Below are 26,465 nucleotides of genomic sequence, written 5' to 3'. Positions count from 1 at the left end.
CTCCACACCCACCTCCAGGTAGTGCCCTCTCTGTCCCCCACATCTGGCCTTCCTTTCCTCAGAAGGCTTAGACATCTTGGTTGTGAGCTCTGGGGAGGCCCATGCTGGGCAGGAACCTGGAAACACCCTTCTCGAAAAGGCCTGAGCAGAGCGGTCCCCCTCCCCCGGGGTCCCCAGCAGCTGGTAGTGTAAATGGAGTCTCCTTCAGTGGAACCTTGCATGAACTCCCTCCCCCGCCACAACAGGGTCCACCTAGCCTACCGTCTGGCCTCTGTCCCTTGATTGAAAGCCAGACTCTCAAACTCCATCCTCTTCCTCTCTGTAGTTAAAGGATCCATCTCTTCCAGGATATGGGGGGGGGCCTCAAAAGGGATTCCCTTTCAGTCTCAGCACCTCAATTTATGCCCAGGCACAAAGACTATTTCTGGATGTATAGTGTATTTCTGGATGCATCTGGATGCATGTGTATTTATGGGTGCACACACCATTCCCAGCATCTCACCCCAGAGCCTCTCCCAGCTTCTGCCACCTACTTCCCCATTCTACCCAAGGCCAACCCGAATCCCCAACCCCAGCCTTCTTGCAGAGAGGCCCCTCACCACAGCCTCAACCTCCACAGCTGCCCTCATTTTCCTTACTCTCTGGAGCCTGGACTGGAGGTTACAGAGACACCCTCAAGCAGATCCAATAGGCCTGTTCTGGGGCACGATTGGGGAGCAGGACAGGAAGGATTTCCCAGCAACTTCCCATTACAGAGTTGGAAAAGTGTACCATAAATCTTGTCTAGACTGGTGCCGTTTATTGCATTACTTCTTTAAATATTTTTTCCAGGGAGCCACTTTCTGTTACTTTTTTTGTGGGGGAGGGGATGAGAAAGAAGAGGGGAGTTAGAGGCAGAGGCAGCGAGGAAGGGGCTGTCCAGGAACTCCCCGGGAAGCTGACTTCAGAAACATTTCCTCCTTTCTGCTAAACCCGTCTGCAGCCTCACAACTTCCATCTGGATCCACGCCTGTCACCTTTCTGCATTCCCAAAGTCCTCACCTCTGAGCACTTCCCACTGCCCCTCGACCCTTGACCTTGGCCTTGACGATTTGTCGGGGACGGTGGGTCAGGTCCTTGAGGCTGAGCCCCGCCTTCCACCTACCTTCAGAGTGCACCCCTCACCCCGCCCGGTGGCGATGGGAAGCCCGAGCAGGGCTGCCCCAGCCCCCTCTCCCAGTCCAGAGCAGCTCCCTAACGCTGCCCTAACCGAGGCTACCGCGCTCGAGCCCTAGCCCCCGCTCCCCAGCCTCACTGAGACACACACAGCAGGCAGCGGCACTTACGGACCGGGAAGGGGGCCGGGGCCCCGCGAGGCAGCAGCGGGGGTGGGGCAGCGATGGGGACAGCGGCTCTGCGGCCCCTGATCTGGCGTGTCCACAGGCTCAGGCCCGGCTCTGGCCACTCTCCAGGCTGGCGGACGCACGGCCGAGATCCGCGGGAGGCGGGCAGGGTGGCGGTGGTGCGAGGGCTCCCGGCAGTGCGCGGCTTCTCTGGGCTCTGAGCGGCTCTCAGCGCCGCCTTCTCGGGCGGGCACGGCCCGCAGTGACGTCAGCGCGGCTCCCCCCGCCCCCTCCCCTCACCCCGACCAGTGCGGAATGGAGGGGGCGGAGGCAAACTGCGAGGGGCGCCCAGCCCAGCGCCCCCTTCCTCCGCCCCGCTTGCCTCCCCCAGCTTGTCTCGGGGAGTCCCGGCGCCATTCGAACCCTTCATTCTCCCCACGCCACCAGGCTCATCCGGAGCTGCCACCAACCTGTGAGGTGGTGGCGAGCCACGGGTTGGAGCCTCGCTGGCAGCTCTAAGCTCGGGGATCCGGGCTGCTTTGGGGAGAATGGAGAGCTGATGGGACGGACGTCTACTCTCTGGGCTGAATTGGGGCGTTTTATCTTTCCCTTAGCAAGTGTTGGTTAGCTGAGGGTATCCACGCTGGATTGCCCGATCCTGGGGCCTCCATTGAGCCCGGAAGGGATATTTCAGCTCGGAGAAACAGGTCCCGTTGGAAGCCCTCGAGGCTGGGTCCTGCTTCTCTAAGGCCTAGTGGCGTCCCCACTCCACTCTACCCGGGCTGTGGCACCTGCAAACTCCACGTGCTGGGCTGGCGGCGCCCCGGAGCCGCTGTCCAAATGCTGAACTCGGCCTCCAGAGAGGCTGGCTCGGGATGCCCCGCTCCCTCCCCCTCCGCGTTACCCGCAGGGGTCGGCAGGGGGTTCTGGGACACACAGCGCAGGGCCCCGGGGAACTCCGGTGCTCCAGGATGCTAACGGAAGGCTCCAGGGAGAGAAGCGAGCGGTCCAGGGGAGGTAGGAGCCGAGAAGGCAGGCAGAGCAGCGCGCCTTGTTGGTCGTTCGGCCACGCTGAACCACCGTCCTCCCCGTGCGCCCTGCCGCTCTCCCTGGGTCCCCTCTGCCAGTGTTTCTCCCGCCGCCGCAGAAGGGGACGTCCCTCCAGCTGAACTTGTCAGCGGGTCTCACCATCCATCACGAGTCAGACAGACAGGCCAAGTTCACGAGCAACGCTATTAACTCCTTGCAAACCGAGCGCCTCCCACAGGAGTGAACCGCCTGGCGGATCGCGCCGTCTCCCATCCGCCTCTCAGAAGCAGTAGCCACCACAGCTATTTTCTTCTTCCCTGCTTCTCTTTCCTAAACAACTCGAGGAAAGGGCTAGAAGAGGGAAAGAGGATTTGTCACCCCAAAAATGCATTTCCTGACCGTTTTTTGTTATGTTATTTACTTAAACTTTCGGTCTCCATAACCTCTCTGGTTTCTCCCCTCCTAAATTAGTTTGACACCAGTGTAACTGTTTTTCTAAATGTCTTCTTCCCTTTTCCCCATTTTGTGACTGTGCTCATTGTGGAAAAATTAGAAAGTTCAGAAAAACATAAGAGACAAAAATAATAATTGGCCTTCATTTCTACAACGAGAGGCCTGACTTTAAAAGAAAAAACAAAGGAACATTCTCACTAGAAGAGTTTAGATTGCTGCTGTGTGCGATGGGGCAAGCAGGGCGGGGGGTGGGGGGCACCCAGCCTTTCTGAACTGGATGGGGAAAGAAAAACAAAAACAAGCTGTGAAAAAGGGGTCAGAGAGGGAAACGGATCCAGAGAGATCCTACTAGAGGAGCCCCCGAGAGACCCAGTGAGTTGGAGGACTGGACACAAGGACCAGAGAGAGAGAGTGCATTTAGAATCTCCGCTGGGGGACCGGGGCAGGCCCAGGCACTCCCTCCCTCTCCACCCACCGGCCCCATTCTAGCCTCCAAAGCCCAAGAGAAGCTTCTCCCAGCCTTCCTGGCAGCCCAGTTCTTGAGCCTGGCCCAGAGTGGAAGCCGTGGTGGGAGTTGGGGGGGGGGGTGGTTTCTGCACAAACACTGGCCTGCTAACTCGGCCTCTCCAGACTTTTCTCAGCCTCTCCTTGTGGTCGGGCCAACTTGGGCCCTCCCTTCCCCCACTTCCTATTGAATTCCTGGCGTCTGGTAGCTGGCGGCAACTAGAGCGACCTACCAACTTTTCCCCTGGGCATTTTCTCACCCCCTCCACCCCCCAGTGCTTTCTTTTCTTCTCCCTGTGCTCTTTTTGAAAGGAGGCACCCAGGCCCAGAACGTGTTCTGCAGTTTAACTACTTCCAAATTCTTTGTTCAGGTCACCCCGGGACGCCATTGTCCGCTATTGAGAGCTTGGGCGGGAGGGCGGGTGCGCCTCTGCCTGGCGGGCCTGAATCCATTAGGCCGCCACTCTGGCCCCTGCGGCCCACTGAGGTGCCTGCCAAACCCGGGCTCCAGCAGCCCCCTCTCGTCCTCCCCGATCCTGCCCTCAGCTGCCTTTTTTGGATGCCTCGGAGTCGCAGGATGCTGCAGGTCCACGTAGGGGTTATCTGGGTCTCACCCTGTCCAGAGGGACTGGGCATGGGTACAGGCCTAGTACGATTCTTGCCAACTCTGTTCCAGTCTGCACGCTCTCATCCGGGGTCTTGGCCACACCCCATTGCTTGTCACTGGGTTCTTGGACCCTCTGGGCAGCTTTGGAGGAGGCTGTAACCAGATCTCAGAAATGGGATGGAGGAACAACCAACATCACACCTCCTCCTCCACAGTCTGTGTTTCCCCCTTCCTTCTTCCCTCTGGGCCTAGCCTCCCAGCTTCTAGTTGACTCAAGCCTCTCCTGAGTTAAGAACATGAAAGGTCGCCCAGATTTTTTAGGGGAAGCACAGCAAGGAGTGCCAGTCCCGTCCTGAGCCCCCTTGTTGTCCTCAAAGGCTGGTCTACCCAGCATGGTGACCTCCCCAGCTCACTGGGCAAAGGACAAAAGGTGTCCTGGCCCTAGGCATGGCTTCTAGGCTCCTAGGGTGCCAAGGCTGGTGCCAGGGATGCCTGCCCCCACGGCCTTACCCTCTCCTGCCTCAGAACCCAAGGAGTCAGAGAGCGTGGGAGCCTCTCAGGGAACTCAGCTCCTCAGTGCCTACCTGGGGACTGGCTAAAACACTGGTGCGCCAGTGCCCTGCGGAATGCCCCAGAGAGCGTCCCTCAGGTCCTGTAGGGATGCAAAGGCTCTCTGAGCCCACAGAAGGCTTAGGAGAGACTGAGCACATAAAGCTTGAACCCACAAAAGGACATCGAGAGGGTGTGGGGAGGAAGAAACTTTACCCTTAACGTTCTTCTGTTCTTCTGGCTGATCTAATAATTAAATCTACATGAGACAGATTAACAAGAGAAAACAACCAAAGTTAATTGCATATGTTTTGCATGGGGACCCCACATACATGGGAGAGACGGAGACCCCACATATGTGAGAGGTTCAGACAGAAGGGAAATTGAGGTACATAATGACGTTCTGAGTTAAAGATGAGGTAAGGCATCTTGGGGTTTCAGAGGGGAACAAGGTCGTTTGCAGATGTTCAGTAATTAGGAGTTTGCCGTGCCCTATAGACAGGTCGTAAAAAGATATTTCTGGTGATAATGCCTACCTACTATGGGCAAGGCCCCTAATTTAGATTCTGCTAGGTAGTTAACAGAGAGGGGCAGAAATTTCTCTAGAGCTGGCAGGGTCTCAGTTGCTTTTAGCTCAAAATAATCATACCACAGAGGCACATTCTGGGGTGACTGTTTCTGAAGCCCTGTAGAGGCTAGCTCACTCAAAACGGATGCCCAAGAAAGGGTCAGTTGCTGTTTGGGTAGCTTTTCTCGGCTCCCCAAGGTTCTTTGTGCCGCCTCATCCTGTTCCTCCTACTCTGGCATTATGGGGCCATTGAGTCCAAGGGCAAATACGGACACACCCAGACCTAGAGGTCACTCAGACTTTTGGTCCAGTCCGTCCTGTCCAGTTGAAAGATCCACCACACCCTTCCGGGGAGCTGGCCTCCAGGAGAGAGTCATGGATGAGTCCCTAGGCCGGGTGGGCCTCCTCCGGGGCAGGGCCCCTCGAGGGAGAAAAGCGACAGATGAGGGCTCTGGTTGCAGAAGAGGAGTGCTGGGTGGTGGGCCCTGCAGGCCCAGGGGGGTGGGAGGGAGGGCGGGCGGCCTCCGCTGCACGATCCCTGCTCCCAAGACCTCACGACTCGGACCTCCAGGCCCGGGCCGCGCGGCATTAGGGTGAGGTGACTTCACGGAACCCACCTCAGCCTAGATGGGTAGCGGAGGAGGCAGAGCAGCGCCCCCTGGCTTCTCCGCTGGAGCTCTCGCAATGCTGCCCTGCCACACCCTTCCCACTGGGTTCCAGACCTGAAGCTGGGAAGGCCGAAGCTCGCGCCCCCCGTCACCAAGATCTGGCCGGACTACGCCAAGGCTCTTGCGGGACACAGGAACTCCTGAGGGTCTCCTGGGCTCCCACTCCCACGTCCTCCTCTTTCCGTCCTCCTCACCCGCCCGGGGTCCTACAGCGGTGGGTCTGACCTCGCAGATCTCCCGCCCCTGAGCCGGGCTCCCCGCTCTGTACAAGAGCGCCCTCTGGCGGAAGTTTCCGGGAGGTGCAGGCGCACATGTCTTAGGCTGCTGGCGGGCAGATTAGGAAAAACTCTGAACCCGCGCGGGGTGTCTGCCCTCTGGTTTCGGGTCTGGATAGAGGGGACAGAGATGCAGTAGCCTAACGAGAGCTGGGCACCTCTTCCTCCTCCTGGCTCCTCTCTGCCTCTCAACCCGCTCATGAGTGGCGGGGGACCCTTCGCGGTCAGGAAACAGGCATTCACGTTAATGGGGACACCAGTGAGTAAGGCAGCCAGACTCCAGGCCTAAATCTCATCTCCTCTTCAATCTGGAACTGGGCCCTCTGCTATCCTGGCCTCCTTCGAGAAGGTCCCATGTAGACTGAGGTTGATGGGACAGGCTCAGGACCTTTCCCAGGGTTTCCGCAGCCAAGTAAGCTATGCCCTTTGTCCACACGGCACTGTCAGTCCGTTCCCAGTGTCACCCTCCCCATCTCAGCAGTTTCCCTTTCAGACAGGGTCCCTCTCATACCTGCGGGACCTCAGGAAATTAAGAAGTAGAAGCCCTTTCTCAGGTCCGAGGATCTTGTTCCAAGGATGAGTGGTAGATGGGCAAGAGGAAATGACAGGATGTACAGGCAAGGCCCGAAATTTGCAGAGTCGAGATTCCGGCCTAGGCTCGCACCTTCAGTGGCAGCAGCATATCTGTTGGCCCAAGCATGATGTTCTGATTTGAAGCTGATCGTAAGTTTTGATGGGTTCCTGACATTCATTCTACAAATATGTGCTGAGCTTCTATTATATGTTAGGCATTTTGAGGGGCAAAATTCAGGGTAAGTAACTTGCTGAAAGGCACACAGCTAGGAAATTGCTGAAGCCAGGATTCAGCCTCAGGTGTGCGCTACCCTACCCCCCTCTCTCCTCTCTCAGTTGAATGATTTCAGAGGTCTCCTAACTGGACCTCCACTTTAGAAATCACCTTCCTCTGATATGTTGTCCACACTTCTGGGCAAAGACCTTTCCTTCTATAATGCCAGCCCGATCATGTCTCCTCCTTGCGTAAAATCCTTCCGTGGGATTCTGCCTCTCTCAGGATAAAGTCCCAGGTTCCTCTGAGGCATACAGGCTCCCCCTGTGATGTGATCTGTGTCCCCCTGGTGCTCCTACCATCCCAGTCGTTTTCTGTTTCTCCAGGGCACAGAATCCCTGCCTTTATGTGCACCTGCAGCTCTTCTGCCTAGAATACTCCTCTCTCTTCAGTATGTTTAAGATTGTAGGTGAATGTCACCTCCATGAAACCTTCTCACCCAGACATATTCACTATGACTCCTCCAGCTGAAAGACCAGATATGCCTAAGTAGCCATGTCTGTATTTCTTGCGACCTCCCCTCCCCCTGATACCCATTGATTGAATCGGTCATGGGAAATGTATGGAAAGATCAAGGCTCAATGCTACTGTGCCGCCTTCATAAACCCTGGTTGGAGTGTGAGTTCTATCTGTCTCACGGAAGGGGAAGGGGGCGGGGCCGGGGTGCGGGATCAGCCTGCAAGGTGGCGGAGTGGTGTGTTTCTGCAGCCCACTCCTGAAAAATACCGAAGTCAGTTTCTCAAGTCAGTTCACAGTGTCCTGGCACACGCACAGGCTAGAAAGTTCAGACTGACTTTCAGTCCTAATCAGGTATGTGACCTCACTCAGGTCTGCGTCCAATTTCTCTGAGCCTCGCTTACCTCATCCGCACAACTGGGTCTCCAGGCTCTCGTGACTCACGTGGGCCGCCTTTGCAAGGTACTTTACAGTTTTTCAACTACGGGGCACCAAGAGCCCAGCCGTTCGTGCACCTGGAGCAACAGGAGGTGGATGCAGAGATCACAAAGACTGCAAAGCAGCCTCTAGCTGCTCCTCCGGCCAGAGGGGACAGGACGCTCTCGGTGGGGAGGAGTAGCCAGCGGGCAGATTCGGTTTCAACAAAGGGCAGTGTTTTTACCCATCATAATTGCCCAGGATGAGGCCAGGCCGCACAGGGCTGGTGCGGTGAGAGGATTCCCTTCGGCGGTGAACTCCAGCCATTCTCGTGTATCAATTGATTTTAAATCGGGATTTCCGCATAGGATTATCGTCCTCTCAACTCCTCCAACCACGTGGCGGGTACGCGTAGCTGGTACATTTTAGAAATGTGCACCCCACCCCGTCCTGGGACACGTAGGCGAGCAATTCCACAGGACATGCTGAGCGTGCAGTCTGGGAGCTGTTACTTCCGCAGCTGCGGGCGTTCTCAGGCTTCAATGTGGGGTTGCAATCAGCACGATCTTTGCAGCTGTCCGAGCACTCCATTCCTAAGAGGAGGAATGGACCAAAAAGAGTACTCCCACCTCTTTACGACCGCGGCAGGACTCGAACCTGCAATCTTCTGATCCGAAGTCAGACGCCTTATCCATTAGGCCACGCGGCCGCCTCGTAGGAGAGGTTGTTTAGACAACCTACAAAGTCTCATTACCGCCCACCAATTTGCCTAAGACCGACCCACCTGCTTCTTGAGCAGGGGAGTTGGACTTTTATTGTGCAGGGAGGGCACACCCGGAAGTCCCCTTTCCCCCCCGCATGCGGACCGGTCCACTTGAGGCCCTTCTATTGGTCGCGCGGGGAGTCTCCCCGCCTGCCTCTCGGGTAAGCCGCGGGACAGAGCGCGGCGCAGACGGGAAGTTGCGGCTGCCAGCGAGGCGGACTGGTCGGGTGGAGGCCGCAAGCCACCTCGAGGCTGCGTAGGCCGCGCGGAGACGCCGCGTCGCTGGTCTGGGGTCGGGAACCGCAGACCGGGAGGCACTAGGCGGACCGAGGTTTCTGGCGGGATTGGTGCCGGGGAGGCCGGGTCGTTGAGCGGCGGCGCGGCCCCTCCCTCCCCTGTCCGGGAGTAAGGCCCCGAGCAAGGCGGGGGCTCGTCCCAGGGCGCACCGCGGCACCGCCGCGGGGCACGGGCGGGTGGCCGGGAACACTGAGTCCGCCGGCGACGCCCCCTGCAGGCCGCCCTCGGCCCGCTGGGCCGCGGCCCGGGTGTGGGTGTGGGCCCCGGGGCTTGGCGGCCCACCCGGCGGGTTCGAATCCAGGTGCTGGCACCTCGGCGCTACGCCCTCTGCCCTGGGCGGTCGCGATCGGTTGCCCTCGCCACCAATTTGCCAAGGGCCGGGCTGCGCGACCTATTCGCCGTTGTCATCCAGTCCTGTATGACAGAGTCCTTAACCCCATTTTACGGAGTAGGAAATGGGGGCCTAAGGAGCTTGCCCAAGGTCATGCAGCTCCTAAGAGTCAGAGCCGGGATTCATACCGGCTGCTCCAGAATCAGCGTTTTTAACCAGCATCTGTGATTTCACTTTCTCTAAGTTCACTGATGAACCTACGTGAACCTCAATTTACTCAGCAGGGGTATTGATATTTTCCCAGGCTGTTTTAGGCTTAACTGAGAAAATGTACCGAAAAGCGCCGGGCGCGTTGCCTGGGACGCCGTGAGTGCTCAAGGAATGACGGCTTGTAATGTAACAGTTGATACCTCTGTAGTAACACTTTATGTCGTCTGTCTACTTTAGAATTTGTAGGTGGAAGGCAGGCATGATCAGGCCCATTTCACTGACAAGAAAACAGAGACAGGACGTGTCTCTCCCCACGTCATTCAGTCAGTAAAAGCAGCCAAGCTGGAGCCGAAAGCCAGGTGTCCTGAATCCCAGCGGGGGGCTCCCTGCACCAACCATGAGCCGCCTGCTCTGGAAGAAAGTGGCCGGCGTCGTCGTCGGGCCAGGGCCGGTTCCAGCTCCGGGGCGCTGGGTCTCCAGCTCCGTCTCCGTCCCCGTCCCCAGCGACGGGCAGCCGCAGCCGCAGCAGCCGCAAGTGCCATCCTCGGAGGGCGGGCAGCTGCGGTACAACCCGTTGCACATCCAGATGCTCTCGAGAGGGCTTCACGAGCAAATCTTCGGGCCAGGCGGGGCGATGCCCGTCGAGGCCGCGGTGCGCCGCAGCGTCGAACACCTGCAGAAGCACGGGCTCTGGGGGCAGCCGGCCGCGCCCTTGCCCGACGTGGAGCTGCGCCTACCCCCCCTCTACGGGGGCAGCCTGGACCAGCACTTCCGCCTCCTGGCGCAGAAGCAGAGCCTGCCCTACCTGGAGGCGGCCAACTCGCTATTGCAGGCCCAGCTGCCCCCCCGGCCCCCGAGCTGGGCCTGGGCGGAGGGTTGGACCCGGTACGGCCCCGCGGGGGAGGCCGTACCCGTGGCCATCCCCGAGGAGCCGGCCCTGGTGTTCGACGTGGAGGTCTGCTTGGCAGAGGGAACTTGCCCCACGCTGGCGGTGGCCATATCCCCCTCGGCCTGGTAAGTAGGGGCTCGCTCGGGTCAGGGGACTTTAGCATACGTGGGGGCCCAGCTTCCTAGCTTGGTTCAGTGAACGTTTACTGAGCCTCCACGGTGTGCGGGGTGGGTGCTTTTCTCGTGATTGCTGATCCGTGGTGAACCCCAGCTTTAGCAGAGGGAGGACACGAGCAGTAAGCAAACACCCAAGCAGATGTCAGGTGGTGATAGGGGCTATGTGGAGAATCACAGTGGAGTGTTGTACTTGAGACTGACCAAAAGACCACTTAAGATCACCTCGATTTGGTGCCTTAACCCCCTCTCCTAGTAGCTTCCTGAGAAGTTAGTTTAAGACATTTGAACAGTGTTTCTATTTGGGGGCTTTGAGCAGAAATCTCCCTTTTGGGGTCTGTCCCAGGCAGCATAAGACATTTAGTATCCCTGCCGCTCTGTTAAACGCCAGACCCACCCCCTCCTTCAGCATTTCCAAATGCCCCCCTGGAGGTAGCATCCCCTAACTACTCGCAGTTGAGAAATTGTTGAGAAATGCTGCTTCCGACCCTCCGCCTCCCAAGCAGGCATTTTAGTCCCCAAAAGGTATATCCAGTCTCCCTCTTTTCTTTTTAAGTACCTTTCTAAGTGCTACCCAAGTTTCTTTTTCAAACAATGATGGCAGTACTGTTTCTCCCCTTTTTTATTCTTCATTCCAGGATTAAAATACTATTTACAACCTTAATGCTTTCAGGCATGGCCAGCAAAAAGTTGGCAGTTTCTTTATTCCTATTGGAAGCTACATCTTTGTAAAGAAAGCTGCGAAATGTTAAATATGCAGTTGAGAATGGTGAAAACATGGCTAAATAGATAAGGTAGGCATTCGTCGCTGAAAAGAGCGAAACTAGATGATTCCTCATTGATTTAGTTCCAGTGCAGATGAGAGTCTCAGTACTTACTGTGTAACCTGATGGTCAGAATAGAGGGGATACCGCCCGTCATTGGAGAAGGTGAAGTAGGCTGTGGTGGCTGAAAGAAACTTAGGAAACGATTGACAAGAAAGACTTGTTTTTTGATCTCTTGATCATTTTTGACCAATTTACCCAAAGTCTCCTTTTCTCTTCCTCCTCCTTCCTCTCCTAACTTCACCTCTCTCCTGTTCTTTCCATCCTCCTCTCATTCTCATTCCATTCTTGCCATGGTACTGGGGGCATTGCTCAGTTTGCCTGGTGGCAGAAGCCTGGGCTTCCTGGAACCCTGACTATGGTGGGGTGGGGGATGCCTGGTGGGGCCCTCATAGCTGTCCACTTTTAACCTGGACATGTCCTTGCCACATGGCTGCAGCTGTGTGTAACACCAGGTACCTGACCAGCCCGCAGTTTCCGCAGGGAGGGGAAGTCTGGACTGCCAATAGGGCAGTTTCCTAAAGGCTGCGGGTAAGGGCTTTGGTCCCCAGGCTAGAGGGACATGACGGAGGCTGTCCCCATTTATCTGAGATCATAGGAAACGTGTAGCATTATTGGTGTTGGCTCTATTTACCAAAGGTATTTGCGTTTTGGTTTTCTTCTTATCACAAATTTATAATCCAGCTGCAGGCCAGGATCTCAACACCAGTCTGGCTTTAAATTGCAACTAAAGTTCCTGTAATCACCATAGCCTTAAATAGTTCACATTTTTCCGCCTTTTCTTTGTTTTTAAGGGCTTTGACATGCTAAATTGGAAGGGGGGGAGGTTTCAGCTTGAGTCCCTGAGCATATTCCCACCTTTTGGAGTGTGAGTTAGATTTTACCAGGTTTAAAACTAGGAATCTCTCTTTGCTGCCCCTCCCCCCACCAAAAAAAAACCCCGTTTTGTTTGTTGAAACTGTGGGCAGTAACCCCTCCTCTCCTTAAGGGGTGCAGGGAGCTCCTTTGCAGCTGTGGTGGCCACACATGTGGCCTCATCACTCACTTTGATGCTGAATGGCCTTGACCTTTTGGCATAATCTGTGGTTCACAATGGCCTTTTCCTCAGCAACCATTTCCCCCACGCTTAGCCTTGTGGGTCTTGAGCAAACTTCAGCCTTTTCTGAATCAGTTTAAGGCCCTCAACAGGCAGCACTCATCCACCGTCCCTCCCACCCACATCCTTTGCAGATGTGCATAATTTCCTTCATTCTGGCACTTACCCGAGTCTCACTCAAGAGTGGTTGCTCAGAGAAGCACAGCACCTACAAGGTGTGTGATTTGCTCTTTGTCCTTCAGAATCTTTCCAGGCGTCAGATGATTCACCCTGTATATGAGTGCAGCATTCGTCATTGTTTTTGCCACTTTAAATGGAGGGGGGAACAAGAATGGTTTCTACTTTGGGTTCTATTATAATTGTTTATCTTCTTTATAGCCCTTTGAGCACTAGCTCTTTTGTGTTTACAGGCATGAGGGGTTGATAATATTTATAAAACACCTCAGAGCCAATCACAGATTTAGTGAACACTTGGCTAACAAACACCTCGATGACTCAGGCTGAATGGTGGGACATCCAGTAGTGTGGCACTTAGCTCCATTTTTATCCGTGGAAATTGAAAAGTAAAGTAGCTTTTGTAACTGTCCCATCCCCCTTCCCCTACAGATACCCCCACAGCGTCCCACCTGACCCCTAGCTCTGTGAGGGATAGGAGCACCCATTGGTCTCACTTGTGCCCCCAGCTTGCTAGTGCAAGACCTGGCACCTGGCAGCAGGTGTGCAGTGGGTGTTGATAAGTTTCATGCCTCTATGCTGAACCTGCCTGCCTCTCGCCTCCCTCAGGTATTCCTGGTGCAGCCGGCGGCTGGTGGAAGAGCGTTACTCTTGGACCAGCCAGCTGTCGCCGGCTGACCTCATTCCCCTGGAGGTCCCTGCCAGTGCCGGCGGCCCCACCCAGCGAGAGTGGCAGGAGCAGTTAGTGGTGGGGCACAATGTCTCCTTTGACCGAGCCCATATCAAGGAGCAGTACCTGATCCAGGTAAGGTTCCTGGGGCCAACCGCAGGTTCTGGCCCAAGCGGACCAGGAGCCCTGACTCAGTGGCTAGGGGAGACGTCGCTACAGGACCTCCTGCTGACCAACCCTGCCTCGGTCCCTGTGTCCAGCTGTCTGTCCCCAGGACCTGCCTGGTACAGAACCTGAGTTGTCACAGTGGCCCTTCTTTCCATGTGTCATTGCAGAGCTTGCATGGGTCTTTGGATGCTCTGGGCCTGCAGCCTGGGCTTACATGGCACCTCGGCCACTCACGATGAGCAGTGTGAGCTCCTGAACATCCCCGAGCCTCAGTGTCCTTATTCGTAAAAAGGGAGAGGGCAGAAGCTGTCTCATGGGATTGTTCAGAGGGCTTGACACGTCTAACACTCCGAACCACACCTGCTGTACTGTTGTGACATTTCTTAATTTTATGCAAAATGCTTTGTCACTGTGTTCTCACAATGGTCCTAGGAGAAAGGCAGGGCAGGTGAGAGCAGCCTTAGCCCATAGTTGAGGGTGCTGAGGCTCAGACCATCTTACTGACTTGCCCAGGGCCACGGAGCTTGTGAGTGGCAGAGCTGGGGGTGAGCCTGATAGCTCGGAAGGCCTTGTTTTGGCTGCTCTGTACCCAAAGTGCCCCTCAGAGTTGTTGCTGGCTGCTGGAAGGACTTGGGTGTTGGGATCGAGCCATGTCTGCACCTTCAAGGGTGGCTAGAATTTGGGCGGGCAGGCCCCTTGAAGATCCCGGGACAGTCATGAGCAAGCATGAAGGCATTCTGTCTTTAGTGTGGGGAGGCTGTGTGAGGAGCTGAGATGGGGCTGGCCCCTCACCTGCAGTCTCTCCTCAGGGCTCCCGCATGCGCTTCCTGGACACCATGAGCATGCACATGGCCATCTCAGGGCTAAGCAGCTTCCAGCGCAGTCTGTGGATGGCAGCCAAGCAGGGCAAGCACAAGGCTCGGCACCCCACACAGCGAAGCCAGAAGTCCCAGAGCAAAGCCAGCGGCCCGGCGGTGAGGACACACTGCGAGGAGGGGCCAGAGCAGGGTGCTTGGGACCCCTTTATCAGCCCGCCTGTCTGGCCTTAGGCCAAGCTGATCTGCTATGTCTCTTGCTCTGGCCCCTCAGATCTCATCTTGGGACTGGCTGGACATCAGCAGTGTCAATAACCTAGCAGACGTGCACAGCCTCTATGTTGGGGGGCCTTCCTTAGAGAAGGAGCCTCGAGAACTGTTTGTCAAGGGTAGTATGAAGGACATTCGTGAGAACTTCCAGGTATGGCGCTGCAAAGGGGCTCTGGGAGGTGGGCTGTGGCAGACCTCTAGCTGAACCCGGGGACTAGAGCTGCCAGATCTGACCCTGAGATTGGCGGTGGTGGTGGGACGGCTGCCCACTCAGCGCCTTCCTGTCGCCCGTGCCAGGACCTGATGCAGTACTGTGCCCGGGACGTGTGGGCCACCTATGAGGTTTTCCAGCAGCAGCTCCCACTCTTCTTGGAGAGGTGAGGGGGAACCCCTGTGGGGCCCCTGGGAGTCAGCGGGTTCCCAGTACCTGGGCCCACTGTCATCAGGTGGTGCTGGGTCCTCCTTAGGCTGGGGGACTTAGCCTTTCTTGGCAGAAAGGATGGAGCCACTCTGTCCAGTGGCGGCCACCTGGGCCCTGGAGAGGAGGGCTGAGGGCTGTGCTGGAGCCTCGTGTGTGGTCTCAGTTTATCAAGCACCCGCTCTGCACCCAGATCTGGAGCTAAGGGCTTTACATCCATCCTGGTATGTTTGCTAGTAACTCAGACTTCTGATCCAGTCAGAGTCATAAATGTCAGACTCCGTTCAAATTCTGACCCTGGTATCCAACTGATTTGACCTTGGGCAAGTTACTCAGTTCTCTGAGCCTCAGTGTTCTCATCTGTGAAACACCCAGATATACTGTGGGGTTCGTGTAGATTGCTTTGGGTAGTATAGACATCTCAGTGATGTTAATTTTTCTTATCCATGAGTGCAGTACGTGCTTCCATCTATTTGTGGCTTCTTTAGCTTCTTTAGTGTCTTATGATTTTCTGAGTTCAAGTCTTTTACTTCCTTTATTCATAGGGGTTCTTTTTGATGATATTGAAAATGGAATTGCTTTTTAATTTCTCTTTCTGATAGTTTGTTATTGGTGTATAAAAATGCAACTGATTTCTGAATATTAATTTTGTATCCCACTACTTTACAAATTCATTTATCAGCCCTCATAGTTTTTTGGTCGAATCTTCAGGGTTCTCTATATACAGTAGCACGTCATCCACACAAACACACGCTATCTTTTTACTGTTTTTTTTCTGTGTTTAGATGTGTTTAGATCATAAATATTGGCCACTGTGTTACAGTTGCCTCTAGTATTCAGTACAGTGACATGCTGTAGAGGTTTGTACCCTCGGAGCAATAAGCTACACCATAGAGCCTAGGTGTCTGGTACCATCTAGTTTGTGTGAGTGTACTCTGTGATGTTTGCACAATGACAGTCGCCTAAGGACGTATTTCTCAGAACGTATCCCCATTGTTAAGCAGCACATGACTGTATCCCCATTTACAGATGAAGGGACTGAGGCTCAGAGAGGTGAAGTGACTTCCCCTGGGTCTCATGGCTAGGAAGTGGGAAAACTGGGATTTAACCCTGTCTCTTTGACTTTAGAGTTATGCTGCATGGGTGGTTGACTTGAGGCTTGCCAAACCGGCTCAGGGATTGGGCCAAAGCCTTGTCTCCCGTGGTCATTTATGGCAGCCCTGGTGTTTACCACAAGGTGTCCCCACCCGGTGACTCTGGCCGGAATGCTGGAGATGGGTGTCTCCTACCTGCCTGTCAACCAGAACTGGGAGCGTTACCTGGCGGAGGCACAGAGCACGTATGAGGAACTCCAGCGGGAGATGAAGAAGTCTCTGATGGATCTGGCCAACGATGCCTGCCAGCTGGTCTCTGGAGAGAGGTAGCCAAGCCTTGGGCGGGCAGGATCCAGGCAGAGGACAGGTGGGCAGGAGTCCAGGCTTTTGGCTTGGTCTCAGTCCTGCGCTGGTGGATTGGCTATACAGGTACAAAGAAGACCCCTGGCTCTGGGACCTGGAGTGGGACTTGCAAGAGTTTAAGCAGAAGAAGGCAAAAGTGAAGAGGAAGGAGCCAGCAGCCACCAGCAACTTGCCTGTCGAGGGGGCTGGGGTCCCAGGGTATCCCGAGGATCAGGAAGGTAGGGAGCATGGGCGGGAGGTAGGGTGGGGGTGGGCACTGGGCAGGTGTCCCTCCAGCCTTCCAGAGACAAGTAGGCTGGGCAGGTCTTTCCGAGAGACCCTTCCTCTGGCTCTGATTGTCCTCTCCACCCTGTGCAGACCCCGGCCCCCCCAGTGAGGAGGAGGAATTGCGACGAGATGTCACAGCCCGCGTCTGCTTCGAGCAGCTGAAGGGGACCGCAGAGCTCCTGCCCAAGAGGCCTCAGCACCTTCCCGGACACCCTGGGTGAGTCCTGTCCCCCTAATATACCCTCAGCCCCATCTCAGGATGCCCGTTCTGGACTCCGGCACAATGGGCCGGCTTGCTGCCATTCGTTCCTACTAGTTCACTCTGACCTCTGGCTGACTGGATTCACTCAGTACAGGTGCAGTGAGCACCTGCCATATGCCGGCCCATAGCAGCCACTGGGGGCACAAACAGGAACACAGCTCCTTTCCAGGAGCTCGTTCATCCTAGGAGGAGCCAGGCATGCAGACCAGCCAGTGCAGCTGGTGTTTATGTCCAGGATGACACGGAAGAGTTAGACAGTGCCTAACTCTGCCTGGGGAGATCAGGGAAGGTTTCCTTAAGGAGGTGACTCTTCATTTGAGCCTCAGAATGGCGGAGATGGGGAAATAGGGGCAGCCAGTGTGAATAGCAGGGTGTCAGCTTTGCGTTTGTGTGGCCCTGAGAGTGAGGCCTTTTTAAATTTCGTGCTCCGCGTGCCTCACTTGCCTCACCCTGTGTCAGGCCTGGTGAATGGCACTGAGAGGCAGCTCTGAAGGCCCTGGCTTGTCACTAGAGCAGCGGTGCACGCCTGCTCGTTCTGGAGCTTGGGAAGGAAGCCAGCCCTGAGCCATGCTGGGGACCTTGCTCTTGGCTAGCCCAGGCTCTTTCCTTTAGAGATCTTCCAATTATTCTTGGGGACTCTATGAGGGGCCTGGCCACATCCAGAGGGAGAAGATGGTGACTGGAGACTGAGGTCGCCAGAAGAAAACCTTGGGGCCTTGGAGGTTGGGCGGAGCATGTTATGGGGGAGAGAGTCTGCCTTGCAGTCACGCTGTCCTCACCCTACCACTGTGACACTCTTCTCTTCTGGTGGGGCATAGGTGGTACCGGAAGCTCTGTCCCCGGCTAGATGACCCTGCGTGGACCCCAGGCCCCAGCCTCCTGAGCCTGCAGATGCGGATCACACCCAAACTCATGGCACTGACCTGGGACGGCTTCCCTCTGCACTTCTCAGAGCGACATGGCTGGGGGTACTTGGTGCCCGGGCGGCGGGACAACCTGGCTAAGGTGCCAGAGGGCACCACCTTAGCATCGGCTGGGGTGTCCTGCCCCTACAGGTGAGGCTCAGGCTCAGGAGGAAGAGGCGGGAGTCTGAGGACCCATCCCCTTGCTGGAGAAACCAGGTCCAGTGCAGGCCAGTGGGAGGAGCGTGGGGTCGGAGAGTCTGGGCTCCAGTCCTTCCTCCATGGCTGCCTTTTCCCTGTGGGCTTCACAGCCTTGTCGGGGGTGAGGGCACGGTGCTCTGGAGTGCGGAGCACCGAGGTCCTGCTCTTGGGCCCAACAGCACAGCTGCCTTCACAGGAATATTCAGGGGGAGGGTGTCACAAGTGGCAAGGAGATGGGCTTTTGTTTTTCTTAGTATAAATTATTGAGCACTAATTATAATCTGGGTTATTAATAAACCGTTAGCATTGCTTTGCTCATTTGTTCCCAAGCAGCCCCATGAGATAGGGTGGTTATCCCCATTGTAGCGCTGACAAAAATAAAGGCCCAGGGAAATCAGTTGATTTGAGGTCACGAACCTGAGATTTTGATAGGCAGGTGTTGGGGAGAAGCCACAACACTTGAAGTGGCCCGGAATCGAGAATCCCGGCTCTGCAGGACAGCCTGAGTCATGTGTGGGGTCTTCGGACAAGAGGGGCTGGATCAGCCTTGCCACTGTTAGCCTGAGGGCGGATGAGCTGGCAGGAACCAGTCTGGGGGTGGCCAGGTCCCGACTTCCCACTTCTCTGATCCCAGAGCTCTTCTTGTGGAGGTGGCATCTCTGTGGCACAAGAGAAGCTAAGATTTGAGTCAGACCTCTAACCTCAGCCTGCCACCAGGGTGCTATGTCATTTTCGATTTGTCACTCGCTGTCTAAAAACCAGGGAGAGCGCTGTCCACTTCTGCCTCAGAGCTGATTCTGAGGACTAAACAAGGGGAATTGTGGAAGGCCCCCAGCCAGCCGCCTGGCCCGGAGTGGGCACCCATAACCCGAGGCTGCTGCTGCTGTTCTCTGCCCAGAGCCATCGAGTCCCTGTACAGGAAGCACTGTCGTGAGCAGGGGAAGCAGCAGCCGGAGCTGCAGGCCGGCCTGGCCGAGGAGTTCCTGCTCACCGAGAGCAGCGCCGTGTGGCAGACGGTGAGGCGAGCAGCAGCCTGAGCCCTGGGGAGGGGTCTCTTTCCTCTCAAGGAAGGGAGAAGTGGGGCACCGGGTGTGCCGATCCTCACCTCAGGCCTGCCTGTGCCGTCTGCGTGTTGGGGACGGGCTGGTGGGTTTGGCCTGACCCGGCCTCTGCTTCACTCCTTTGGTACCCTGGGCCCATCCAGGTGGAAGAACTGGGCTTCTTAGAGGTGGAGGCCGAGGCCAAGGTGGAGAGCTTGCAAGCGGTGGTTCCGGGTCAGCCCCCAGTTCTGGTGAGTGGGCTTGTGTTCATGTTCTCTGGGTGTGGGTGCTGGGCGGCTGGGCCCTTCTCCTGGGCCCAAGTAGCTCTTCCCCACCGGAGTTCTCAAGGTCCTGGGGGCTTGGGAGATGCCGCCTTGCCTTTGGTGGCCCCACACTGGTTGGGAAGTCAGGGAGGAAGCCTGAGACCTGGTGGCCGTCTGTCATTTCCTAGCTTACCTGCTAAGTGTTTCAGGCCCTTTTCCCATCCCCTACCCCATGGCCCTCGCTGAATGCAGGTGCTGGAGCAGGGCCTCATCTACGTGTGTGGCCCCCACAGACTGGTGCTGGTGGCCCAAAAGCCAGCCAGCCAGCTTATCACCATGGCAGTGGACCTTACAATGATGTGGACATCCCCGGCTGCTGGTTCTTCAAGCTCCCTCACAAGGTGTGTATCCTGATTTACCGCTTGTCCTTGGTGTCCTGACTGTGCTCAGGGCCCACAGCATGCCTCCAGAGTGACTCAAACTCGCTCCCCTTTTTGCAGGAATGACAGTAGTAGTTGGGGCAGAGTATCACCCCAGAACAAATAGCATCATCTCTCTGAGCCTGTTTTCCTTCTGAAAATTGGGTAGGAAAGGGCATAGTAGTGGAACTAAATGACATCGATGCTGGCACGTCAAGTGTCTGGCACCATGTTTGCTACCCCATGTTTGCTACCTGATGGGTTACTTTGCGGGGAGCCAGGTTTGAGTCCGTGTATTAGTGTCTGCTTCTGTGCGTGGCAGTCGGATTTGCTCCAGACTGCTGGAGGTCTGGGCTAGGTGTTGGGCAGACCCCAGGTGCACAGGGCATCGGTTCCCCAGCCAGGAGTCTGCCACCTGCCTCCAGCCCCTGCTTCCTTTACCCTCTAGGATGGTAACAACTTCAATGTGGGCAGCCCCTTTGCCAAGGACTTCCTGCCCAAGATGGAGGATGGCACCCTGCAGGCTGGCCCAGGAGGTGCCAGTGGGCCCCGGGCCTTGGAAATCAACAAAATGATTTCTTTCTGGAGGAATGCCCATAAACGTATCAGGTGGGCCACCATGGGAGAGCAGAGACGTGCCTGTCTGTGCCCCTGGCCAGGGTTCTGCAGTCCTGGGACTCCCTTCCCTCATGTCCAACCCTGGGGCCCCTGACTTAGCCTGTGCTGCAGTGGAAGGGTGGCCCAGCTGTGATGCAGAGGCCTGCTGGCAGTCCTGGTGCTCTGTGACCATGGGCAAGTCTCTTTCCCTCTCCAGCTTATTTCCCTGTGTATGTTTAAAGGGTGGTACTATAGGTCCTCGATGGCCCCTCCCAGCTCTCAGAGGACCCCTTAGCTAACTGCTGGAGCTGTGGGATGTGGCTGAGGACCAGGGCTGGTCCTCTGTTGGGGACTGGGAGCAGGATCCTATAGTTGGGAGTGGCAAATTGATTCATCTTGAAGACTAGTTCGAAGGTGGTGGTGGCTGCCAGCAGCAGTCTCGTGAGAAGAGTGCCGTGATGGCTTGCAGTTTGTCCTGAGTATGGATTAGGCAGTGGTGACAAGGCTGCTGTTGGATGCCTCGAGTACTCTGGGATGAGGGCAGGTGCTGCTTTGGCGGCCTGGCCAGTTCCCAGATGGAATAGGCTCCTGCCTAGTAGATTCTAGGACCCTACGTGGTTGTGCCAGGGCCCACACTGTCAGGTCAGTGGGAAGAGGGTGGAGGCTGGGCAAGGAGGGAGCACAGTAGCTCCTGAAACTGGGCACTGAGGGCCCTGGTGGCATGGATTCTGCCCCCATGGTTGCCTGAGCCTCAGCCTGTCTGTTCCCACAGCTCCCAGATGGTGGTATGGCTGCCTAGGTCGGCTCTGCCCCGTGCTGTGACCAGGTATGGCCTGTCAAGTGGCTGTGAGGCAGAAGACCTGAGTGGGGTGGGTCTTCGGGTCAAAGCAAGCTTTGAGGCTCATGTTCTCTTCCTCCCCACAGGCACCCAGACTACGATGAGGAAGGCCGCTATGGGGCCATCTTGCCCCAGGTGGTGACCGCTGGCACCATCACCCGCCGAGCTGTGGAGCCCACGTGGCTCACTGCCAGCAATGCCCGGGTATGTGTTATCTGCACCTCTGGTCCCTGCCCTTCTTCTCCTGTGTCTCTAGAAACGGAGGTCGTGGAGGGCCTTTCGTGAGGAACATGAAATCTGGGCCAGGCAGGACTCAGGTTCCAGTCTAGCTTCACAGCTTATCAGTTACCAGTAAACACATTCCTGGCCAGATGTTGACAAGGCACGATAGCCACAGCCATTGTGGCTAAATGGGGTATCGGGTATCGGGCACAGGGTAGGGATTCTTTACCTGTCAGCCTCATGTCTGAAGGCGGCCGTCACTGGGAGTTTGGGGCAGCACTGTCTTCACTTCCTAAAGCCACCCCTTCAGTAAAGTCCCCAGTGTTGTCATCAAGTCTGGCTCTAGGAGTGGGGTGGAAGGAGTCTCATGGTGGCATCTAGGCAGGGCCTGACTTCACTCTTCCTGCAGCCCGACCGAGTAGGCAGCGAGTTGAAGGCCATGGTGCAGGCCCCACCGGGCTATGTCCTCGTGGGTGCTGACGTGGATTCACAGGAGCTGTGGATTGCAGCTGTGCTTGGAGATGCCCACTTTGCCGGCATGCATGGTGAGCAGGAACCAGGGCTGGGCAGAGTGGAGGCAGCCTGGCCCTGGGACCCAGGTTTCGAGGTTGGGAGCACAGGGTTTCTGAGCCTCCTGCCTCACTCCTGGCCTGCCCCACAGGCTGCACGGCCTTTGGGTGGATGACTCTGCAGGGTCGGAAGAGCAGGGGCACTGACCTGCATAGTAAGACCGCCACCACAGTGGGCATCAGCCGTGAGCATGCCAAGATCTTCAACTACGGCCGCATCTATGGAGCAGGCCAGCCCTTCGCCGAGCGCCTGCTCATGCAGTTCAACCATCGGCTCACGCGCCAGGAGGCAGCCGAGAAGGCCCAGCAGATGTATGCCATCACCAAGGGCCTTCGCCGGTGAGCGCCCCCCCCCTCCCCCGCCATCATCTTTCTCCTCCAGGCCTTTACTACCCTTTACTGCCCTGTCTTTTCTACCTTTCCTGTTATCTGTGGCCCCTCTCCTTTCAAACCTGTGACTTAGCTCTAAGATGGTTTATTCTTGGGTTGTGACACTTGCTTAAGAGTCAGTCTTGAACAGGTTTTTTCATAGGGGTAAAGCTGTACTTTCATTATGTTGTCACCAAGTGGTAGCAGGTCAGCAGCCCTGGTCACGCAGAATAAACAGTACTGTGGTGTTGCAAATTCCTAAGCTTCCGGGGAATGAGCGAAGCGGGCAGGTGACACAGTAGTTGAGAGGAGGGCTCTTTGGAAAATCAGAGACTGTAAACTGCTTCTCATGTGGGGGAGCGGCAGGCCGTGTGTTTCCTGATACTGCTACTGGTTGTGTGCTTGGGCCTCAGCAGGCTCCAAGGAAGATTTCTGCAGCCAGTGTGAGGGAGAAAAGGGACACTTCTAACTTCCTTGGGGAGAATATAGTGCCTATGTTTAACTAGCTGACCTCCTCATGAAACACTAAAAGATAAGTGATAAACAGTGCAGTGGTGACTGCACACCCACAGGCAAGGGAAGCTGGGTATCATCTAGCGTGGAGAGGATGAGGTGGGCTGGGTGCAGCTGGCACTGTGGGTGGCATGTGCTGGCAGAGGCGGGGCAGTGACGACACAGGAGGTTGGACCTTAGCTGTGGAGGCCTTTGAAGGCCTCACAGGGGAGCCTGGACCACGGGCATCGAGGAAGGGGAAGTGCCGGTATACCTTTGAGCTGGTGAGTGAAGTGGCTCTGAAGCCACGAGGGGACAAATCTGGTGATGGCTGAGGCTGCAGTGAAGCCGAGAGCCTGAGGCAGTGGGAGCCCTCCCAGCGTGCTCTCCCCCATGCCGGTCTGCGTCCTGAATGGTACCTGGCACCTCTTGGTTGTTTGGCAGTTGTGTTGGAGTCTCTGCCCCTTATTGGGCTACTCTGGGCTCTACCTCTTTTTGGCCATGTGTCCCTAGCAAGTCACTTAGCCTTTCTGTGCTGATCTCCCCCTCTGAAGTAGGGACTGTAGGGGATAGGCAGGACTCAGGGTGGTTATGGAAATGGATAAGATGGTATGCGGACCCGGCAGGAGGCACTCACGTGGGGATGACGGTAGTGACCCTGCTCTCAGGTATCGGCTGTCGGATGAGGGCGAGTGGCTGGTGACGCAGTTGCACCTCTCTGTGGAGCGGACTGAAGATGGCTGGGTTTCCCTGCAGGATCTGCGCAAGATCCAGAGAGAAGCTGCACGAAAGTGAGAACCGTCCGTGTGCTAAGGGCGATAGAGGGATGGTCGGGGCTGGCCCCAGGAGAGCTGGGATGCATTTAGTTCTGAGAGACTCAGACAGCCTGGTCTCTGTGTTCCTGGTCCCCCAGGTCCCGCAGGAAGAAGTGGGAGGTGGTTGCAGAACGCGCGTGGATGGGGGGCACAGAGTCAGAAATGTTCAACAAGTTGGAGAGCATCGCCATGTCCGACACACCGCGTACCCCGGTGCTGGGCTGCCGCATCAGCCGGGCCCTGGAGCCCTCAGCCGTGCAGGGGGAGGTATCTTGCACCCGTGTAGTATGGGGAGAGGGTCACAGGGAGGGCAGGCCCCTCCTACCCCAGTGAACTGGTATCTGGCAGCATCCCTCACCTGCGTCCACCTTCCCTCCCCAGTTTATGACCAGTCGTGTGAACTGGGTGGTGCAGAGCTCTGCTGTGGACTACCTACACCTCATGCTCGTGGCCATGAAGTGGCTGTTTGAGGAGTTTGCCATCGACGGGCGCTTCTGCATCAGCATTCATGACGAGGTTCGCTACCTGGTGCGGGAGGAGGACCGCTACCGCGCTGCCCTGGCCCTGCAGGTCACCAACCTCCTGACCAGGTAGGCGGGGCCGCAGCCTCAGGACCAGCTGAATTTTACTTGCAGGGTTTGGGGCCAGGATGAGTGTGATCTGTGAGTTTTTCATTTCCCCAGAAATGAAAGTTTCAGTCCTTATGACTAGTTTAAAAATATTGTAGAAGTTGGAAACAGGCTGGCCTCAACTTTTAAAATTAAGATTTCTTGAGTTTGAAAGTGTCACCACGCAGGTGGTAAGGAAAGGAGGTCAGGGGAGTGTCAAACGGTAGCTCTCTAATTGTGCTCCCCTAGAAACAGACCATTCCGTTTTGAAAATCAAATGACAGGCTTTTCTCAACTCATAAAAAATTGAGGGTTTAAGTGCCAAGTTTGTCATTCTGCTAACAATGAAGAAACTCAAATGTGATTTAAAAATAATTCATATTTTATATATTGTATTTTCTCAGAGTAAAATTTATATGGTTGAATTAAATGATATTAAGTTCCATGTTGATCCGCCACTCAGAACCAGTTTGGGAATTGTGATCTGATTAATGGATAAATAATGTTTATAACAACACTGTCTCTGTTGCTGCCTTCATTATTTCCTGGGCGGTTATGCTTAACAAAGCTAACAAAATCCTCGTATAATTCAAATACCCGAAAGGAGATTTTGCATCAATGTGTGCCAAACTGGAAAAAAAAGGTGTGTCTGGAGTTGCATCTGCATTTCAGTATCTCAGTGGGAGGTGGTGGGATGGAGGGCGGTGCTGGCCCTTCACTCAGCTCTGCTCCAGGGGAGACCGGTCTTTCTCCACTGCTCACAGCAGGGGCACGCCTGAGCGGAGATTGGGTCTCTTCCAGGTGCATGTTTGCCTACAAGCTGGGTCTCAACGACTTGCCCCAGTCGGTCGCCTTTTTCAGTGCTGTCGATATTGACCAGTGCCTCAGGAAGGAAGTGACCATGGATTGTAAAACCCCTTCCAACCCGACTGGGATGGAAAGGAGATACGGGATTCCCCAGGGTGAGCATAACACGTTGTTCCTCATTACGTTTAGGATGTAAGGTGGACTAGGAAGTGGTCTTGGACAAGAGGAAGCTTGGGGCACCAGAGGATGAGAAATCCACTCTTAACTTGTGCTGTGTACTAGGCTACATATGCTCTGGGTCCAAAGTGAGCATATTGAAATCACAAAGGGATGTCTCTCCAGAAAACTGTTCATAGGAAATGAAGGAATATTTGAAACTCTGGTTTCTTCTACCTGTACCTTTCCCCTCTTCAACCACACCAGAAATGTTTAAAGATTTATTGTGCAAAGTCAGAGTGCATTCTTTTGAGAAAATCGTGCTTTGAATGTCAAACAAGTAAATCAGAAAGCTTATTTTCTACTTAAAGTGTATCTAAGACAAACATATAAAAAGAATGTGCACCCTCCAAATGTAACATGGCCATTATTCTTGCCTTTGCAGCCTCCTTTGTGACCTTAACATTAAGGTCCTTTTGTCATTTCTGAGCTCCAAGGTACAACTCTTGAGAAAGCATCCTAACCAATTTGCATTATCTTTCAGGTGAAGCGCTGGATATTTACCAGATAATTGAACTCACCAAAGGCTCCTTGGAAAAATGAAGCCAGCCTGGACTGTAGCTCTGCCTGGAGGCTCTGTATTTGCTCCCGTGGAGCTTCATCTGAGTGGTGCAGGCTCCCAAACTCAGGCTTTCTGCTGTGCTTTTCTCAGTGGCAGGACCTGCCAGGGATGATGGCCTGTGACTGAAGGTGCAGTTGAGTTCAGTAGGTTCAGAACCAAGACGCCAACATCGGTGCAGGCTGTAGGACAAGGGGGTACTGTTGCTCGTTGGGTAAAAAGAAAGCAGAAGCCCCAAAGTTCACATTAACTCAGGCATTTATTTTTTTCTTTTCTTCTTGGCTGGTTCTTTGTTCTGTCCCTCGTGCTCTGATGCAGTGTCCTAGAAGTGGAAAGAAGTAACGCTCTACTGATAAACCTGCTCAGAGGCAGTGGAAATAAAAACCCTTTATCTTCTCATCAAAGCCTGTGTGGTCATGCTTTCTCCCCCTTCCCTCTCACAGGAGGCACTGACCGATGTTAAAGAGGGGAGGCCTCAGAGTAGAGTAAAGCAGTGCAAGCCTCTCCTTTGGGATTTTTGTTAGACCTGGGGAGATGCATGGGACAGGATGTCAGAGAAAGGTCATCACAATGCTAACTTCCAATGCCAAGTGAGTAAAGGGAGTAGGTAGGGCCAGGTGTACCATGGCCTGGAGTATGACAGTCTGAAGAAGGTAGTAGGTGTAAAATTTTTGAGAAGCTAGAAATTGGGGTGTTTTATGTAAACCTCCAGTTTTGAATGGGCCTAAAGATGATGAAACATGGGGTTCTGCTTCAAAGATGATGGAGA

At 55.3% G+C, this 26,465-nt stretch overlaps 2 protein-coding genes, 1 long non-coding RNA gene and 1 other non-coding gene across 6 annotated transcripts in view; 1 reads left to right on the top strand and 3 right to left on the bottom strand.

Moving 5' to 3' along the window:
- Positions 1–777: 777 nt before the first annotated feature.
- Positions 778–13,063, bottom strand: LOC120599312 (uncharacterized). The gene is made up of 4 exons (XR_005651862.1): positions 12,445–13,063; positions 7,683–11,316; positions 6,487–6,659; positions 778–2,702 (listed from the first exon to the last, which is right to left on the bottom strand). It is a non-coding gene; the product is annotated as an uncharacterized LOC120599312 (long non-coding RNA).
- On the bottom strand, positions 8,332–8,404 carry TRNAR-UCG (transfer RNA arginine (anticodon UCG)). Its single transcript has one exon. It is a non-coding gene; the product is annotated as a tRNA-Arg (tRNA).
- Positions 9,658–26,100, top strand: POLG (DNA polymerase gamma, catalytic subunit). 2 transcript variants are annotated; one of them, XM_039858301.1, is made up of 22 exons: positions 9,658–10,310; positions 13,062–13,257; positions 14,100–14,264; positions 14,380–14,526; positions 14,673–14,752; positions 16,031–16,213; positions 16,317–16,468; positions 16,608–16,734; positions 17,598–17,834; positions 18,781–18,898; positions 19,087–19,173; positions 19,479–19,586; positions 20,053–20,213; positions 20,974–21,027; positions 21,126–21,243; positions 21,671–21,806; positions 21,923–22,169; positions 23,360–23,482; positions 23,605–23,773; positions 23,888–24,096; positions 24,916–25,076; positions 25,622–26,100. In XM_039858301.1, exons 1-22 carry the CDS (start codon positions 9,694–9,696, stop codon positions 25,678–25,680), a joined length of 3,654 nt encoding a protein of 1,217 aa, XP_039714235.1. In that variant the 5' UTR covers positions 9,658–9,693; the 3' UTR covers positions 25,681–26,100. The 2 variants fall into 2 exon arrangements, with proteins under 2 accessions (XP_039714235.1, XP_039714236.1); XM_039858302.1 differs by lacking the exon at positions 20,974–21,027.
- Positions 25,345–26,465, bottom strand: part of FANCI (FA complementation group I) — a 53,372-nt gene continuing 52,251 nt past the window's right edge. The window contains exon 38 of one of the 2 annotated variants that reach the window (XM_039858299.1): positions 25,345–26,018. In XM_039858299.1, coding sequence (XP_039714233.1) covers positions 25,956–26,018 — 63 coding nt within the window. In that variant the 3' untranslated portion in view covers positions 25,345–25,955. The remainder of the gene's footprint in view (positions 26,019–26,465) is intronic. The other variant, XM_039858300.1, reaches the window with a different exon arrangement.

Source organism: Pteropus medius, unplaced genomic scaffold (assembly GCF_902729225.1).
Source record: "Pteropus medius unplaced genomic scaffold, Ma_sr-lr_union100, whole genome shotgun sequence".
Taxonomy (NCBI): domain Eukaryota; kingdom Metazoa; phylum Chordata; class Mammalia; order Chiroptera; family Pteropodidae; genus Pteropus; species Pteropus medius.
Note: the sequence above shows the minus strand (reverse complement) of the source record. Positions and strands in the feature narration are given on the sequence as shown.

Bases quoted from the DNA above. Each gene is read 5' to 3' on its own strand.
- POLG (XM_039858301.1), top strand. From the start codon at position 9,694: ATGAGCCGCCTGCTCTGGAAGAAAGTGGCCGGCGTCGTCGTCGGGCCA. The intron at 13,258-14,099 runs GTAAGGTTCCTG...GTCTCTCCTCAG, and splicing joins AGGAGCAGTACCTGATCCAG to GGCTCCCGCATGCGCTTCCT. The intron at 23,483-23,604 runs GTGAGAACCGTC...CTGGTCCCCCAG, and splicing joins CAGAGAGAAGCTGCACGAAA to GTCCCGCAGGAAGAAGTGGG.